This window comes from Hippocampus zosterae, chromosome 14 (genome assembly GCF_025434085.1).
Source record: "Hippocampus zosterae strain Florida chromosome 14, ASM2543408v3, whole genome shotgun sequence".
Lineage (NCBI taxonomy): Eukaryota > Metazoa > Chordata > Actinopteri > Syngnathiformes > Syngnathidae > Hippocampus > Hippocampus zosterae.
In genome coordinates this window covers 12,283,015-12,299,863 of record NC_067464.1, presented here as the reverse complement: position 1 = coordinate 12,299,863, position 16,849 = coordinate 12,283,015, and the positions used below count along the sequence as shown (strand labels likewise).

The 16,849-nt window shown below is 43.2% G+C and overlaps 2 protein-coding genes across 6 annotated transcripts in view; one reads left to right on the top strand and one right to left on the bottom strand.

The window, feature by feature from the left end:
* si:dkey-157l19.2 (uncharacterized protein KIAA1522 homolog) overlaps positions 1-12,632 on the top strand; it is a 31,077-nt gene extending 18,445 nt beyond the window's left edge. For all 4 annotated transcript variants that reach the window (XM_052085987.1, XM_052085986.1, XM_052085988.1 and 1 more), the window contains exons 3-8: positions 5,851-5,991; positions 6,096-6,136; positions 6,222-6,357; positions 6,570-6,680; positions 7,047-10,763; positions 11,876-12,632. In XM_052085987.1, the coding sequence (XP_051941947.1) occupies positions 5,851-5,991; positions 6,096-6,136; positions 6,222-6,357; positions 6,570-6,680; positions 7,047-10,763; positions 11,876-11,892 (4,163 nt within the window). In that variant the 3' untranslated portion in view covers positions 11,893-12,632. The remainder of the gene's footprint in view (positions 1-5,850; positions 5,992-6,095; positions 6,137-6,221; positions 6,358-6,569; positions 6,681-7,046; positions 10,764-11,875) is intronic.
* Positions 12,633-12,883: 251 nt separating this feature from the next.
* Positions 12,884-15,455, bottom strand: si:ch211-67f13.7 (uncharacterized protein LOC565426 homolog). 2 transcript variants are annotated; one of them, XM_052085995.1, is made up of 8 exons: positions 14,886-15,455; positions 14,710-14,822; positions 14,226-14,332; positions 13,992-14,142; positions 13,773-13,890; positions 13,625-13,704; positions 13,457-13,545; positions 12,884-13,388 (listed from the first exon to the last, which is right to left on the bottom strand). In XM_052085995.1, the coding sequence occupies exons 1-8, from the start codon at positions 15,405-15,407 to the stop codon at positions 12,967-12,969; spliced, it is 1,602 nt and encodes a 533-aa protein (XP_051941955.1). In that variant the 5' UTR covers positions 15,408-15,455; the 3' UTR covers positions 12,884-12,966. The 2 variants fall into 2 exon arrangements, with proteins under 2 accessions (XP_051941955.1, XP_051941954.1); XM_052085994.1 differs by having other exon boundaries at positions 13,968-14,142; positions 14,886-15,454.
* Between the last annotated feature and the right edge of the window lie 1,394 nt (positions 15,456-16,849).

Below are 16,849 nucleotides of genomic sequence, written 5' to 3'. Positions count from 1 at the left end.
GACGTTTAAGACGGCCGGGCTCAAAAGGAGTTTCTCACAAGTTGGTTTGCAACGTGTATGTGTGTTGTGATGACACTCGCCCATGTAATGAGTGGTTCTTTAGCTTGAGTACCTGATAAGTGGTACTTATATATGACAACAGGCATTTGCAGGTATCTATGGGGATTTTATTTTAGTTGAGGTCATGTGACCCCAACTGAATGGCTTTTGCGACCTGCTTTATTTTATTTTGTTTGTTTTATTTTATTTTATTTTATTTTATTTTATTTTTTAAATACTTTTTTGTGAAAGTGAGACTAATAGTATGCTAAGGGTGCATATCATAATTATACCACACACAGAGAGACACAAATGTTTTGGTTTTGTTTTTTTGTTTTTCCCCCTCTACACTCCTCGCGATCGACTTGAGACCAGTCCCCGAGCTACCGGTCGATCGCGATCAACGTATTGGCCACCCGTGTGCTACAGTGCGACTATTGTCGAGAAAGAAAAATGTTGCAATGTAGTGAGTACACACACAGACTGATAAGTGTGTCTTTAGTGAGTCATGCAGAGTAAATGCAGGGTTGAATGAGTGCTTTAGAACTTCAAGACAAAAGATTTAAGAGTTGGACTCCATAGTATGGACGATAATTTAGCACTCTCACACAGGAGGTTTCGGTAAAACAAAGGTGCTGGTTGTTTCCTGTCCGAGCACACAGTGTTCTGTCAAGGTCAGGAGCCCACAGCGATAAACTCACACTCTTCTGATATTCCGATGACTCAGTCTTCCTTAAACATGTCTCTCAACTCACTCCATTACAGCGTGGCACACAACATCAAATCCAGTTTTATTGCCTGTCATACCATACAGTAAGAGTCTGTAAAGCTGCACTTAAACTCGCACTAGCAAGCCTCGATAGCTTACATTCTCCTGCATGACCTTTAATGGAACCTGGTTCCTCGCTGATGTCTGATGACTGTTAGAAAGGGTTTGATTATACGATAACGATAACCGTCACCTTACAAAACGTATAACAGCAAATAGAAATAATCCAGTGTCTAAAAGAGTCCACAGCAGGCTTGTTCAATGGCACGCACATGCCTCTTTGCAATGTGCTGTCATATACTCCACTAAAGCAACTGCCACGTTTCCCAATCGAAGTGAACAGAATTCAACCTTGTAATGCAAAATGGGATAAAGTTTGAATGCTTAAAAAAAACATGTACATGCAGTGAAGGACAGGAACGGGAGGGTAAGTCTTGCCCAAGCCTGGCGCGGTTTGAATGGCCTTGTGTGAGTACGTCCTCATGGGCCTTTTCTACTAGACTGTTTAGTTGAAAATAGTTTAAATGGTTGTTGTTTAGATGGTTTAAGTGACCACATAATTCTTGCAGCCTCAAAAAGCTAAATGCTCAAAAGCTAGATTCTGCAAAATAGAGTGTGTATGTATACGAAGTGTTCACTCCTAGGTATATTTTGATTAAGTATAAAATTAGGCTAAATCTGAAAGGAAATGAAAAATGGCAACCTTCTTTTTGAATTTGTTCATGTAGGGGCACAATCACTGGATTAATAATGCTATTCAGGTAGTATGGGCTTCCCTTAACTCATTCAGTACCCGTCAATTCTGGACCAAGTCTGAAAAGACGTTTAAAAACGTCTTTGGGAGTGAATGAGTTAAAGCTGTCTGGAATTGATTGGCAATCATTATCTGGTTTCTCAGGGCATTTTTCACATTGTAGCGGTCATTAGCATGGGATGTGGCCAATGGATGCCCACTTCTACATCTTTCTGTGACTCTTCCAGTATCTGTCTTGCAACCTGCTGATGATACTGTGACATTCTAAGCTCAGCGGCCACTTCCGTCAGAGAACGTCCTGTTTAAAGCATCACAATGGCAAGGTACTGTTGATCAATTGTTAGGTCTCGTCTTGGTCTCATGATGTGAAAATGTGAACAGTGTGATGAGAACGACTGTTCAAGTTGACCTTGAATGCATTTTAGGCATGTCCTGAAATTTCACTTGAAAGTCAACTTTTTGTGAGTAGTGTATTTCAAAAACTCAAGAAATAATGAAATTAAAAAATAGTAATAAGAAATAATCCAAAAACAATTTGGGCCTTGCTGCTTGGGCCCTAATAAAATACATCATACTCACCGGAGATGATGATTATTAAATTTATTCACATGTGGAGCTTGTTACAGACTTGTTTTGCTTGTCATGCTACCCATGTAAGGCAAATTCAAAATTTGCTTAGTTAATGAAAAAGGCCACATTTGTACAAAGTACTAACATGGTTTAGGTTACATGACCCGCCACTGCTGTGCTGATTCTGAAGGCTCTGGGCAGTTTAGATGAACATGGCAACCCATATAGGCTGATGTACTATATGGTAGTACAAAAAAAATACTTTATAATGTTGCAGAACTGCAACTTCAAATTACGACCCGTTTCTAATATTTCGGTTACAGTGGTTATCTTTGTAACATCATCATTTTAGGCATACTGTAATGTTTATATTGGATCTTAATGGACTGGTACTGCTGTACCTAATGTTATTGTCAGTGCAAATCTTTTCATCCTTAATACAGTCAGTGGCCCATTCATGCATTCATGTTTCCCACTGTCGTTTGTGTTAGGGTGGTTGTCTCTGGTTCACAAAAATACTGAACAGCCAGGCTGTGTCAGAAATGAAAGGGAAAGGTTAGGGCAGAGTCTTTGTTCTATATGGGATATGTGCATGGAACCATGGCAAAGAGCTAAAAATGTTACTTTTATTTTGATAGATATGCTTTCTGTATACAGTACACCACTGGTATTCATTCTTTTCGAACGCTTCTCGTGGTGCATATTCCGCTTAGAGTGTGATATCACACGTCCCCTTGTGAAGCTGCAACAAATGCACGGTAATCCCCAACTGTCGACAGCAGGTGGAACAAGTTATGAATGTGTTACTGGAACTATTTTGTAGGTCTAACGCTCTTTGTAATGTTTTTTATTTGACAGGTTGATTTTTTTCAAGGTCAGTTTGGCCACTTCAAGGTCACCAATACATTGAAATAATTGTTCGCAAAAGGCTATCCGAGTTCGTATTCAGTGGGACCATCAGGTGAATGAAATTGCCGTTGTCGTGTACGAATAACAGTTGTCATCTGACCCCGATTAAATGACCGTATTATTGTGACCAAGGAGATGGTTTTGTTATTCACTACAAATGGTGAAAAAAAAGTTACCAAAAAAATGAAGAGACATCAGCAACTTCATTAGCTACACTTTTAAAATCAAACATTTCATTAATTCCGCCTTTTTTTTCTTTTTTAACAAAAGTCTGTTTTGATTAACTGGAGTTATTCTTCAAACAGAGTGTTGAATATTACACTAGTATTGAACAAAAGTATGTACATTATACCTCACTCAATGAAAGCTGAGCTGTCAACAGTATGGACTGTACCAAATGTTGTTGGCAATCAATTTTATTTACATATTTCTGAAAGCCTTTTGTCATTTTCCAAATATAAAGAGAATTAATATTTACAGTATGACTCTTGAATGTAATCGCATTTCCATAAGCTGATTTTCTGTCACACAATGTTTTTCCCTTTCTGGAGGCTGAGCTCTGTAACTTGAATAGACTGGTTACGCACACGGTCGTGTCCAGTGGATTTAGCAAGTTTATTCAAATCCAAGATGTAAACATCAGCCCGGATACATAATCACTTCAAGCCTGTTAATACTGTCAATCCACCGCAGACAGATGGTGCTTTTAAGAGGTCAGTGATTAATATGCACACGTATTCCAGTGCAGTCAAGTGATAGCTGACAAAGTTCCTCATTAACTGCCAGTCGCACCCCACCCATGACTCTCCTGTCAAGCGTGTTCAGTCACAGTAACTAGACACCGTCTTGTGTCCATATCAAGTCACTCTATACATAATGTGTGTGCCAAAACAGCAAGCCAGTGTGTGGTTCATTAATTTTTTTCTTTCTGTATCACACATAAAAGTTCATTCTGCTCTTCTGCGTACTGATTTGGTCTGAGACATTGAGGCGATTTGCAAGCATAAGAACCTTTTGCACGTGTTCAGATGTTGTATATTCTGTCCAGTCGCAAATGTACACATTGCATGGGAGACGTAAATAGAAAATACAGTAACTAAATCAAGTCACACCTCAAAGACGTCATGTCAATGTCACGTTGAACTAGTTTTCATCAATAAGTTCAGTCACAAATTAGTCTCCTGTTTTCGCCTGGCTCGTCCTGTTTACATTTTTACGACCTAACAAAGTTGTGTGAAGACTACAGGAAAACCTTTCACATGTGTGGCCATGTGCTGTGGAGCTTCAGGCCACTTTTGAAACATGTTTTTAATCCTGTTTTTCGGAATTCATTGACTCGGTCTACATGCTCCCCCTTGTGGATAAATAATAAACCTCCCCATAAAGAGAGGGGTTTAGGAAATGTAAGCTTTTACAGTGAATAAGTGAGGAAACGCCGCTAAATTTCTCTTGTTTGTCAAATCCCTGACAACAAGTCTTTTTTGTTGACATTTACGACCACATTTTGATCCCCGCTGACCAATCAGGCTGTTTGCAGATGGGCAGCAAGAGGGATGGCAGGAATTAGGCTGCACAGGATTAGTGCTTGAGCTCCGATTCTCCATTGGCTGTTGAGACATTGTCCACTTTGAATGGAATGGACAAAAACAACTTTTCAAAAACAACACGGATCATAATTTTGTCCTAATCGGGCAGTCTGTTGGAATTACATGTGGATTTTTGCCTAGTTTTGGTCAAGACATTTTTTTTTAATTACCAAATTCTGTTGCACTTTTGGATCTTTGACGGGCTATAAAAGAAATCATGGTGGTGCTTTTGACTAATGACTTCAGCTCGAGTTTCTACTGTTTTCCCAAGGTCAAGAAGAAAGGTAAGTGAAGGCAGCACATTGATTATTATCCGTTCAATGAAGCAATTTGGTTTCTGTACGTAATGAAACCAGGACTGGTTCATGAAAACCAGTCCACTGTGGATCACACGTCCCCCTGTAACATGCTCCGTAATGTGAGAAAGGTATACGGTAATAGTAACATTTTTGAAAGGAAATTTCTCATTGCTGTTACAAAAGAGTGCTGACGATCAGAAGTTAAGCATGCGGCCGCTAAGGCTAATTCTCACTTGGCCTTCCAGTGACTGTGTGGCAAATTGAGCACAGTAAGTGGCTAAAAAGGCGGCTGTCAGCATTACATAAAAGTGTCTTAGCAGGTCCCACACATCACATGGCCCACATATTGAAGTGGCTGTATGGTGAATAAGATCCACATTTTCCGGTAGCGGATATGTTAGGTCAAAAAAATAAGTGCAAAGTACAGCAACATGGAAATCAGTAATGATCTAAGTGCAAGAATGCCAGACATCCATTGGCCCGACAAAGCTGTTCTTCAGGTTTCTGTCTTGTTTGAAGTTCGCATGTGACTGAAAGTCATTTGTATCTCAAATCAGGTTGTCTTTTTCTGGAGTGAATCCACGGTCATGAGACCTTACTGCTGCTGTCCCTGAATTACTTCAGAAAGAAAAGTATAATATGACGCATGGGCAATTTAATGTGACGGTGTTTTACCGTTTCACTGTCTAATGAGATTCGGTCCAAAAGAATATACATATATTATTTGATAATCCTTCTTGGTGCTTATGTCAAAGGCAAAGTTTAATCCTGCATTCAAGAGTGAAACTAAGGTTTTAATCTCATCGATTTTCTGTCTGCTGTTTGCTTCTTTGGGAAAGGTACATATGGGCAGCTAATCTGCTGTTAGAGTAACAATGTGCTTTGCTAATCACCTCGCCTCGCTTTCATGTTCTCTCTTTCAAGGTGCGCTAAATCTGCATGATGACAAGACCCCGCCTCCTCCGCTGCTCCAGGAAAACGTGTTCATCGAGGCCAGCAGGCCCAAGTACCTTGAGGACCTTCACAGTGAGGCCTTGGAAGGCTTGAAAATGATGCAACAGGAAGGTAAAATGTTGTTGTAGTCCCGAAGAGGCAGTGCATGCCATAAGTCTGTGGTTCAAAAGTGTGACATTGCAAAAGGGCAGATGTGAATGTCGCTCTTTTTGCAGATAACGCTGGTCAGGAGTTCCAAGATGATGAAAGCACAATTGTAAGTTATTCTGCAAGTTAATTTTCTCTATTTCTTGGGTAATTTTCATTTCCGAAAATGAACTGTTATCATATACCCCCGTCAGTCGACAATGACGGCACAGACAGACGGGGAGGGTGGAGGGTTTACGACTGACAGCACCATTCCTGACGCATCCTCTGTTGCCTCGATGAAATCGTCTGTGTCCACGAGATCCTCCCGCTCTGGTCTCACCAGGCAAGGTAACTGCAAAATAAGACGCAATTTTCAATTCCTAGCAATCAATGACAATTTTATCGTAATGGGTAACGGATGGTGGGAGGAGGGGGAACCTGGTTACATTGCTAAATGTTTATAGTCGGCCTCAATTTTCACACAGAGTTTACTTTCAATCAGTTTTTGTATTTGTCGGACAATGTCAAGAGACTGCTCTTGCCTCTCTCCGTTTGACCAGGATCAACATTCAGGCCTTTAAACTCTGGGAAGCAAGCAGAAAAAGGCAGGACACGAAGAAGACACAGGAAGACTGTGGCAAGCATCCCTCGGCATGTCCAGCGAGAATTCGGTATGGAGCATATGTTTGAAATTTATCACAGAGGACAGATTATTGGCTGCATTGATTCAAACGATAGCAGGTCTTCATTTATCTTTGCTGGTCATGTAATGGGTGCAGAAACCTTTGATTTTATCAAACCCGTTTTTTCTTTTTTTTCTAAATTCAAATCACTTGTCAAGACACCCATAGGTAGATAAGAAAAGAATACCTAGGTTGTTTGATTTTACACCTGCGGGGAACCAGCTACATGGCAACAACATGTGTCAGCAAAAAAACGATACAGTTTTATCATTGCGTGGTGATGGTTTCATGCCAAGATGATTTACACCACAGATGTACCTCAGAACGTGTGTTGATTACTTTTCCTTCCATCAGGTTTGGATAGAATTGGCCGGACAACATCTTCAAAGTTAGATGAGGAGGAGTATTTCAACAGTGTGAGTGACGGCGAGCAACTCGGAGCTAATGAGACCGGCCAAAACCGGATCCATCCCATCAACCGAAACAAAGTTGAGCAGAATTGTGCTGGTCAGATCGATGACCTGGCCTTGCTGCACCAACTGGGCCGGGACTCGCTGGATGGGGAGAGGCCTCGGTCAGTGGCCGTTGCCTCAATGACCACCGCCAACAGCCACCAGCAGGAACTGCCCTCCCCGGTCATGTCAATGTCCCCCCAGGCTGCTTATATGTCTAAAATCATCCCCAATGCTGTGCTGCCGCCATCTATTGAAGTGGTGGAGATCAGCCGAGGCCAGAGCCGCAACAGCCTCCGCACTGTCAGCAAGAGCAGCCTTCTTCTGTCCAGCCCTTCCCCATCCCGTAGCTCCTCTCGAGGTTCCAAAATCAGCTCAGCCTACCACCACAACCCCTATCACCTGTCAGACGCTTCAGGTTGGAGCCATTCCGGGTCCTCAGAGACTTTGGTGTCAGACTCCTCAACCATCTCTAGCGGCAATATCTCCAGAAAGGCGTCCTCACAAGACAGAGATGCAGATTCCATCAAAATCATCATCAATGGCAAGCTCACCAGTAAGGCACGTGACGCTCAGCGGGAGGGGCCCTTTGCGCGTAGCCTCTCTGTTATGAAGGCCAAAAGGGCACCGCCGCCCCCAAACCGCTCCTATTCTCTGCACAACAAGATGAAGCGGCGGTCACGAGACTTAGCAGAGGTGGTGGTCATTTCAAAGGAGCCCTCTCCTCAAAGCGGCTCAGCTCTAGGTGGGGGGACCGATGTGCCTGAAGCGTCCCCCGTGAGGACCATTGATAGCCCCGGCTACAACGGGGACACCAGCTCTCTGGATGACTCAACGGGCTCTGTGATATTCCATAGGGCAAAAACACCAGAGGCCAGTGACTCAGCGAAAGTGGGAAAAACAGTTTATTCTTCAGAACAAAAGTGGGAATCATCACAGGAGAATAAAGTAAGCAAAATAACCTCCCCATCCAGCGGCTACTCCAGCCAAGACTGCATGTCCCCACAGCTTCATCCTTGCACCTCCTCACCGAAACACAAAAGCGGAATTCTCGCAAAGCTGCAAAGGTTATTTCCCGGTGCCTCATCTTCACCCCGCCTCACACATTTGGAAACGAATGAAAACACAAGATCCACCCGGGTCCCAAAGTCAGAGAAAATAGATTGTGAAAGCGTCAGCCCCTCTGTGAGGACCTTGAGAGAACTCTTTGACATCCCTCCACACCCGAAGGTCCATGCACCTCCAGCCCCTCCTCCGGAGGTTTGGGCTCACAACAAACGCACCTTTGAGTTGCTTCTGGGACCCCCAGCTCCAGACAACGTCTATGCCATCATCAAAAAGAATCCGAAAGACAGGAGACAGCAGAGGTCATCTGCATCTGTGTCGACAGAGGGCTCGGTGAAAAGTTTGACTGGAGAACGAAAACCGAAAAGTCTGCCGGCAACCGTGGAGTCTACGAATGGAGTTGCGTTAGGTACACAGAAGGTTCAAGAAAGTGCACTTTTGAATGTGAATGAGGTTCACAAAATCAGCAATGAAAGACTGATTCAGAATGTAGGTTTAGAAGGAAATGGCAAAGTGAAACAGAATGATGAGAACGTACGTGCAAGTGATATGTTGAATGGAATGTTGGTGAAGGCGATAGAGAAAAGGGAAGAAAGGTTGGCCATGAAGAGTGACGTGGGCAAGAATCCACCCGCACAAGCTCCAGAAGTAACGACTAAAGTGGATATCAAACATGCCATTTCATTAACACGCGTAACTCCGTCCCCTTCTCCTCCTCCTGCACACTTCCCCCCGGAGCCCCCCGGCAAACAGACCGCGCAGGTAAACAAAGCAGCGTCCCCTGATTCATCCTGGCCCCCACCACCTCCACCAATAATAGTGGCGGGTGCGCCGGATGAGTTAGATTTCCCCCTTCCGCCTCCACCTTTAATTAGCGGAAACGGGTTAGTTGCAACCGTTCCGACGTCGCCGCCGAGGTCCGTACCTGCTTCGGGAACAATCACGGGAGGTCATTCATCCTGCACACCTCCAATAATTATGGTGACCACGGAACCTAAACCAGAGTTTTCTGTCACAGCACATGGGGTTGCACCTCCAGATCCCCTGAAAATACCCCCTCCACCAGCCTACGCAGCCCCCCCTCCACCAATGACAGCCGCCATCCCTATGAGAATGACAGAAGGCATTGTTTCTCCACCTAAAGAGGTTTCTCCTTCAATAACTCAACAGGTTCCTCCACCGCCGCCAGATGTCGTTCCAGCTGTGTTAACTATAGAGTCTATCCCACCACCGGTTCAAGTACAGCCTCCTCAGATAACAAAATGCATCCCTCCACCATTGGTCAATGTTAACGAAGATCCCCCAGCAGGAAGTCAGCACCTCCTTCCGCCTCCAGAAAGGGGCTCAGCTCTTTGTTCTGAAGACGCTGTTTCTCCATCTTGTCAAGAAAGTCATTCACAGACACCGGAAGAAGAAAGCCCGGCTTCCAAACTCTATCCGCCACAAAGTATTCCACCGCCACCACCACCACCAAATAAATCCCTAAAACCAGAGTCAGAGGTCATCCTTCAACAAGAGAGCGTCTCATCTGAATCTCAAAATAAACTGCTGTCACGTCACGGTATTTTTACTCCCCCACAAAGTATTCCGCCTCCAACTGTCTTACACCTTCTCCTTTCGAGTAAGCTTGCAGTACCAAAGACTGATGGGCTCCATGCTCAAGAGGCCCCCAGTTCACCACCGAGCGACACTTACAGCCCATCAGATTTTGACATCCCTATGTCACCAGAGAGGCCCGAGGACCCGCAGTCGTCGCCACCTGTAAGCATTCCTGTGCCACCACCTCTTCCTGTTGGGGGTCTTCACAGTAATTCGCACCAGACAGATATTGCAAGCACAGAGAACGAAACCCCTCAACCTTCTTCTGATCATGTTCAGGAGGAACCCAACCCTGTGGTCACCCCTTCCCTTCTGCAGATGGTCAAATTGCGGCACGTTAACCACAGCCCCGAATCTCCTGTGGTACAGGAACAAGCTCAAGCCAGCAACATTATTCCAGCCCCCCAACTCATGAATGAGGCCCCACAAAAGCCCATTAGGAGATCTCTGATCATATCCTCGCCAATATCCACGTCTCCACCTGCAGTTGTTACCTCCGTGCTCACTCCGCCCCAGCCCCAGTCTGTTGTTATTGTTGCTCCACCTCCACCTCCACTTTCACCTACAGCCTTCAAGTCTCCAGCAATGCCCACCTCTCCTCTCCCTTCCATGAACCTACAAGAGGCCATCCGCCTGCGGACAGCTGCCAGATCAAAAGACAGCGCTGCACTTCGCCTCAGCTTGCAATCACCCACATCCCCGAAAGACCACAGTCGGTCTCCAACCAGCACGGCAAGCTTTATCTTCTCCAAGAGGGTGGTGATAGACACCAAAAAACCCTTAGAGAAAACCCAAGACATTTCGAGCAAGGTGGTCGAGGAGGTGGAGTTGGCAAAGAAAGTCAAGATGCCGCCACCTGTTGCAAAGAAACCCATAGCAAAAGTGATAGATGTGGAGAACGGCAATGGAATGGAGCAGACTGCAGGACAGCCAGCACAGACCGAGAGCATCATCGGTAAGAGTTAAAATGTATTTTTTATTATCTATCAACCCTTATTAACTCGTATTATTGTTGAGTTATCAATTGAGAATCAAGGGGGCGTGATCTCTCACTGAATTGGAATAATGAACTGAGAGGGGAATGTGAAATGTTTTTGATGGATAATTAGGATTTGTACAGTTGTGCCTTGAGATAAGAGGACAAGGATGAATTCATGCCCTGACCATACTTGTCATTTGAAACACTTGTAGCTCAACTCATGTCTTCCTGCTGAAATGAATGGAAATGCCATTAACCCATTCTGTCTACAAGTGATGCTGCACCATTTCTGTTCAATCCATTATTTTAATGCAGGGGTAGGGAACTCCAGTTCCTCAAGCACCATACCCTGCCCCATTTAGATTTCTCGTGATTTCAACACACCTGATTCAAATGATCAGCTCATCATCAAGCTCTGTCGAGGCCTGAAACGATCATTAACATTTGAATCAAGTGTGTTCGAGTAGGGAGCGATCTAAAACAGGCAGGATATGGCTTTTGAGGAAGCTCAGTTACCTATCCCTGGTTTAAAGCGTTATTAATGCTCTTTAATGTTGCCATTAAGCTAGTGGACGGAAAGACTAAACTATGTTGTTGTTGTTGTTTTAAATACACAGCGTGTAATTTTCTTTGTTCTAAGTTTAGTTTCACAGTAAACCTCAACTGGGAGTGGAAAGTGCATTTTTTGAAGCACTGTTCCTTATTAAGTGGTGCTTTGTGAGGTTGGCTGAAATCCTACAGTGCTCGTCTTCTCAAGTCTGTGCTCACAAGTCAAAGCAAAAAATTAATCCGAAAGCTCCTTTCTTGAAAAAAACAAAACTAGTCATTCTTTTCTCAGGGCACCACTGTATTAGATAAGTTACATTTCATCGCAATGATTAGTCATCTCAAAGCTTCCTTATATTGGGTAATATAAAAGCACTTTTTAAAAATAATAACTAGTAAAAACAGAAGCACACAAATAATGTATTTTAAAATAGGGAGTTAATTTTCAATCACTCTGTAGTTTTACCTTAGTTTCATCCAATAGGTCACCACAGTGCCCAAAACAGCACATTGACCAACTCTTCCTCTGTTCTCAACTTCAGATGCAGCAGAGAACTAAAATGGCGCAGGGGCGGCTACTTCTGAAGGAGGAAAGACATGATCCCTTCATACTGAAGACGAGATAGATTTTATTGCCAAGTTATTGTAAATTGGGAAAAAAACATCACTCTGATGCAAATGGTGTGGGTTGTGTGCACATTCAACAGTTTCGTAGATACAGCACGTTTTCCGCGCCACACGGTGTTCCGAGCTTTACTGATGCAAGACATTGAAATATGCTACCCTTGACTGTTTGAGAATAATTGTGCCACATACGTACAGTATGTCCTGCTGAATCAGTGCTTGTCGGAATTCTGACAATGGGACTTCAGGGCGCTCTTCTGTAAATATAGCGAATGTTGGGGAGTTTTGTAATTTACCAAAGGTTTTTCCAAACACCATGTTTAAGAAAACAAATAAGTTATTTTTCAGAAAGAGGATACCTACAACCTCTTTGCAAAGTTGTGTGAATCTCTAATATGAATCAAGAGTTTGTGTTTCACTCTTATCGTGTTCTCTGTTCAACAATTCAAAGGTGATCCTTTAATTTCAGGTCTTCTGTGTTCATGGCCTTTAATGTAGTTCAAGGTCAGTTAATAATCACTGTCAAGTAATGCTGAATTTTCTTATTTAGAGCACAATTTGCTGTTATGGCTCAGTGGGATAATTCTGCTTTGAACCTTTTTCCCCACAGACTTTAAAAAGACAAGTGAAATAAATCATTTATAAATGTAAAAAATAAAGATTTATGGACACACTGCATGTTCTTTCTTACTGCGGAGGACTCTGAATTTGATGCCTGCAACGTCATCATCAATCACCGCACATATAGGCAGCAAGGCTGAAAACCAACACTGGCTGCACCTTTGACCCCTCCGGTGACACTGCTTTAAAAAACTGTATATTGACACGGGCTCGAGAGCACTTCAGAATACCGTTGTCAGTTGACACCATTGGACGCTCCATCGACAAGCCTAGGTTAAAAAAAACTACCATGCAAGCAAAAGCCGTATGTTTACAACATCATAATGCAGGCCCAATTTTATTTTGAGATGGGAGCGTGTGAAGAGTGATGTATTCAGCTGTGGTAATATTACATCCATGTAAAATACCAAGTCAGCTCTTGATCATCTACCAGCTCATTTTTGTTCACATCGGAGGATTGCACTCTTGTTGCCTCTTCAGTCCCATTCGAGTGATTTTGGTTTCCTTCATCACCTTTGTCATGAAACGGTGGCAGATCTCCTTGCACGCTGGCTTCGGATCTTTTCCTCTGAAGAGCAACCGGGTCACCGTCATGTCTTATATTTTCTTCTAGAATCACACTTTCTCCTGCAGAATCGTCCACATAGTCTTTTTGTTCTTGGTCATCATTCTTAAGAATGTCTGCATTTTGCCACAAGATGTCATCACTCTGCACATCGTGGAGGGGATTGTTCAGTCTTCTGACACGCGGTAAGCCTTCTTCTGCAACCAGCGGCTGATCTGAAACCATTAAGCCACTCCTTATGGACCCTTTGTAAATAAACAAAACGTATGGATTAAAAACATTAAAGAACCAAACCAAAAAAAAGCCTGCGTACCTTCCATGCTTTTTCTCATGGATTTAGAGCTCACACATTGTGAATCACAGCACTTGCAAATGGAATCATCTCCCGAAAGGGCCTTCCACCTAACAAAAGATGCACAAAAATACGCTCCGTCCACTCGGAGAAGACTGAACAATAGATTAATTTAGAGTTAAGTCTGACCCATCCTCTCCATAAGTGCACGATTTCTGCGCTGGGCCTGGCTCTTTTGATGTGGCAAATAATTTGCAGTGAATGCTGATCTGAAAACAAGACAGATTAAGTCAAATTTGACTTTAGGACAAAGGGGGGCACGGCTGCCGAGTCTCACCTCACTGTCTGGATCAAAAATGAACTGGAAGGCCTTGAATGAGAACCTCAGAGTCCCGTTAGCATGTGCGACGAATTGAGAGGCCCCTCCAGTGTCTCGCTTGCTGTCCATCATGCAACTACAAGGGTGAAAATGGGACATCACAAATGGAACACCAAAGAGAATAACCTGCTTAGTCATGTACATAATCCATACCCCATATTGCCAATGATTGTGTACTTGTAGGACGATGAAGAGCCACCGCCTGGGGAAGCATAGCAGTCGCTGATGTACAGTCTCCTTCCAGCGGGCAGATGTGGAGCAGAGACTTGGACGTTAACCCTCTGACCAAGGTGGAAGACTTTATTTTTGACAGGATTGCGCCATGAATCTGAATTTGACACACAGTTTACTGTGACATAATGCACGTAAACGTAAAGCATCCCCATACCCGTATGCTGCGTTTAGGCATACCATCCATAAGATGAATTTGGAACTCATTTGGATGGGCTCTCAGAGTTTTACGCGCAAAGGTATTTGTCCAGGTGGGCTTGACTGCCAGTTGGTACACATGGTGGTACCTTGCAAAGATGGCATGAGAGATTTGCAAGTCAGTTTTCTGATAACAAAATATAAAAAAAAACATACGACAGCATTTTTCTTCCTTACATTAATTCAGTTCACCTGTTTTATCTCTTAAGGGGATCATTTCACTTTCCGACAAGTTTTGTGTTGAATTTCTCGGTTGAACAAAAGGATCAACTCATACTGATGCCACATTCAAATAAATATTTTTATATCCCGCATTAGTGTTTCCCGATCTTTATTGAGCAAGCTACTTTTGTTTTCTTGGAATATAAATTACCTAGTTGGAAAGACGGCGTCTAGCCAGCAGGATAGCCGCCAGGAAATTTCAACTGAAGTACAGAGTGTTTTTACTTTTGTCACCTCTTCCTACCTTTGAAAACGACATTCAATGTCGACGTCAATCCGAGGCGCTCCGCTTGGAAACCTTTCGGTTGAAGGTTCATAATGGAGAGTGAATTTATAGACAATGAAGTCCCGCTGCAACTGCCGTGGGAGGAGAGGGGGTTCGGTTATTCTAAGCACAAAAGGTGTCCATAGCATACGTACCTCTTTACGGGATCCACACGCCGTCAGGGGATAGATGAAGAGCAGGTCTCCGAAGGGGCTCAGGGCACCGTTGCTTCGGCAGTTTGGGCCCAGTTGGAGCTCCGACTCATCCGCGCCGAATCCGTAGAAAGACGGCTTAACACGGACGACCAAATCGAACGCGGAGCAGGTCACAGACACGTCCGGAAGGTATGTTAAGCCCAAACGGGTATTTCCTTTTGCGGTGACGTGGTCAAGCAACCCGCGGGTGGGTTTGTTCACTTGAATTGTGCGAGGTTTGGATTTTGGAGTGCCGAGTTTGGTTAATTTATTTCGCGTTGCGGAAAACGTTGAGCCGTCGGTACTTGTTTGGCAGCAGCCGAGGCCGAAAAGTAACGAAGCACAAAATAAAGAGTAAAAATGCCGAGTCATTGTCACGTTTGGTCGGTCTTTCCTCGCAAGGTGCACGTAAAACCACGGATGGTCACAGCTGGAGGTTATTAGAGGCGATACATTAAAAAGATAAGAATTGGACAACCACATAGGCGCCAACACGTTTATGTTTCATCATATAATCCATCATATAATTCAAGTAATGGGCAACTGGGGGCTCATTTTGTAAAAAAAAAAAGTATTAAATTATGTGTTATAAATAATGAGACCCGTGCCACTTGTACAACAGCTGTTAGTTAGTTTACATAAAGGTCGAATCAATCAGCAAACATTGGCCATTTGGCTGATGAAGTGCCATATTTGCTGTGCCAACTGCCCTATTTTTGAGAAATAAAATTTCTATGAAACCAGTGATAAATAATGTTGAAGACCTTTTGTTTATTCCTGACAAAAGGCCGAAGACTCACTTTGCAATAGGGAATTTAATTCCAAAATAAAACATTCCGATTTAGGAGTCATTTGTAATAAATTAATAAAAGTGAGAAAAAAATGACATCACCCTGAGTTTTAGTCTGTTTTAAAAAAAAATTAAATGCAAAATAATACAGGTTTTAGTGGTAACTTTGAAGCATGACACCATGAAGTTAGAAAATGAGACTGAAAATGTGTCACAATTTCAGTATTTTATATCAGCAGGTGTTGATAAATATTGACATTAACCATTTAAAATAATATTTTTTAAAAAATTCATTGGAGAGGGTGACTGGCAAGCACATATGCCTCACAGTACAGAGATCCAGGGTTAGAATCTGGACCCTGCCCTTCCAGTGTAGAGTTTGCCCGTTCTCCCCTTGCTGGAATGCGTTCTCTCCATGTACCCGTACTCTGGTTTCCTTCCACATTACAAAAATATGTGTGTCAGTTTAATTGAACTCTCTAAATTGTCCCCAGGTGTGATTGGCTGGTAACCAGTTCAAGCTGTAGCCCGCCTATTGCCTAAAGACAGCTGGGATAGTTTGCAGCATGCAACCATCCACACTCACAATCACACCCAGGGACTGGTTATTCCAGGACTAGGGAACTCCAGTTCCTCGAGAGCCATATCCTGCCTGTTTTCGAGCTCTCCCTAATCATCTGATTCACACATCTGATTCAAATGATCATGATCGTTCCAGGCTTCTCCCGAGCTCGCTGAACTGATCGCTTGAATCAGATGCGCTGGTGTCGGGAGGGATCGAAAACAGGCAGTATATGGCTCTCAAGGAACCGGAGTTCCCTACCCCTGGGTTATTCGATTCCAGTCAGTTATTTTAGTTTATTCATTTATCTTTCAAAAGCTCCAAGGACATATTTGAGCATGTTATGAATATGTGTAAATGTTAATCTCTACAAAATAAATGTTGACTTAAATCAGTTTATTTTTATCTAAAAGATAATACGTACATTAGTTCTGACATTTGTATGGAAAACTGAAACCTGAAAATGATCCACTGGAGTACTGTTTTATATAGATATAGATATAGATATAGATATAGATATAGATATAGATAGAGAGAGAGCCATGGCTCCGAAACGATTTTCGCCGTTAAAGA

Bases quoted from the DNA above. Each gene is read 5' to 3' on its own strand.
- si:ch211-67f13.7 (XM_052085994.1), bottom strand. From the start codon at position 15,407: ATGTGGTTGTCCAATTCTTATCTTTTTAATGTATCGCCTCTAATAACC. The intron at 13,546-13,624 runs GTCAGACTTAAC...ATCTTTTGTTAG, and splicing joins TGCACTTATGGAGAGGATGG to GTGGAAGGCCCTTTCGGGAG. The intron at 13,389-13,456 runs GTACGCAGGCTT...TTATTTACAAAG, and splicing joins CATGAGAAAAAGCATGGAAG to GGTCCATAAGGAGTGGCTTA.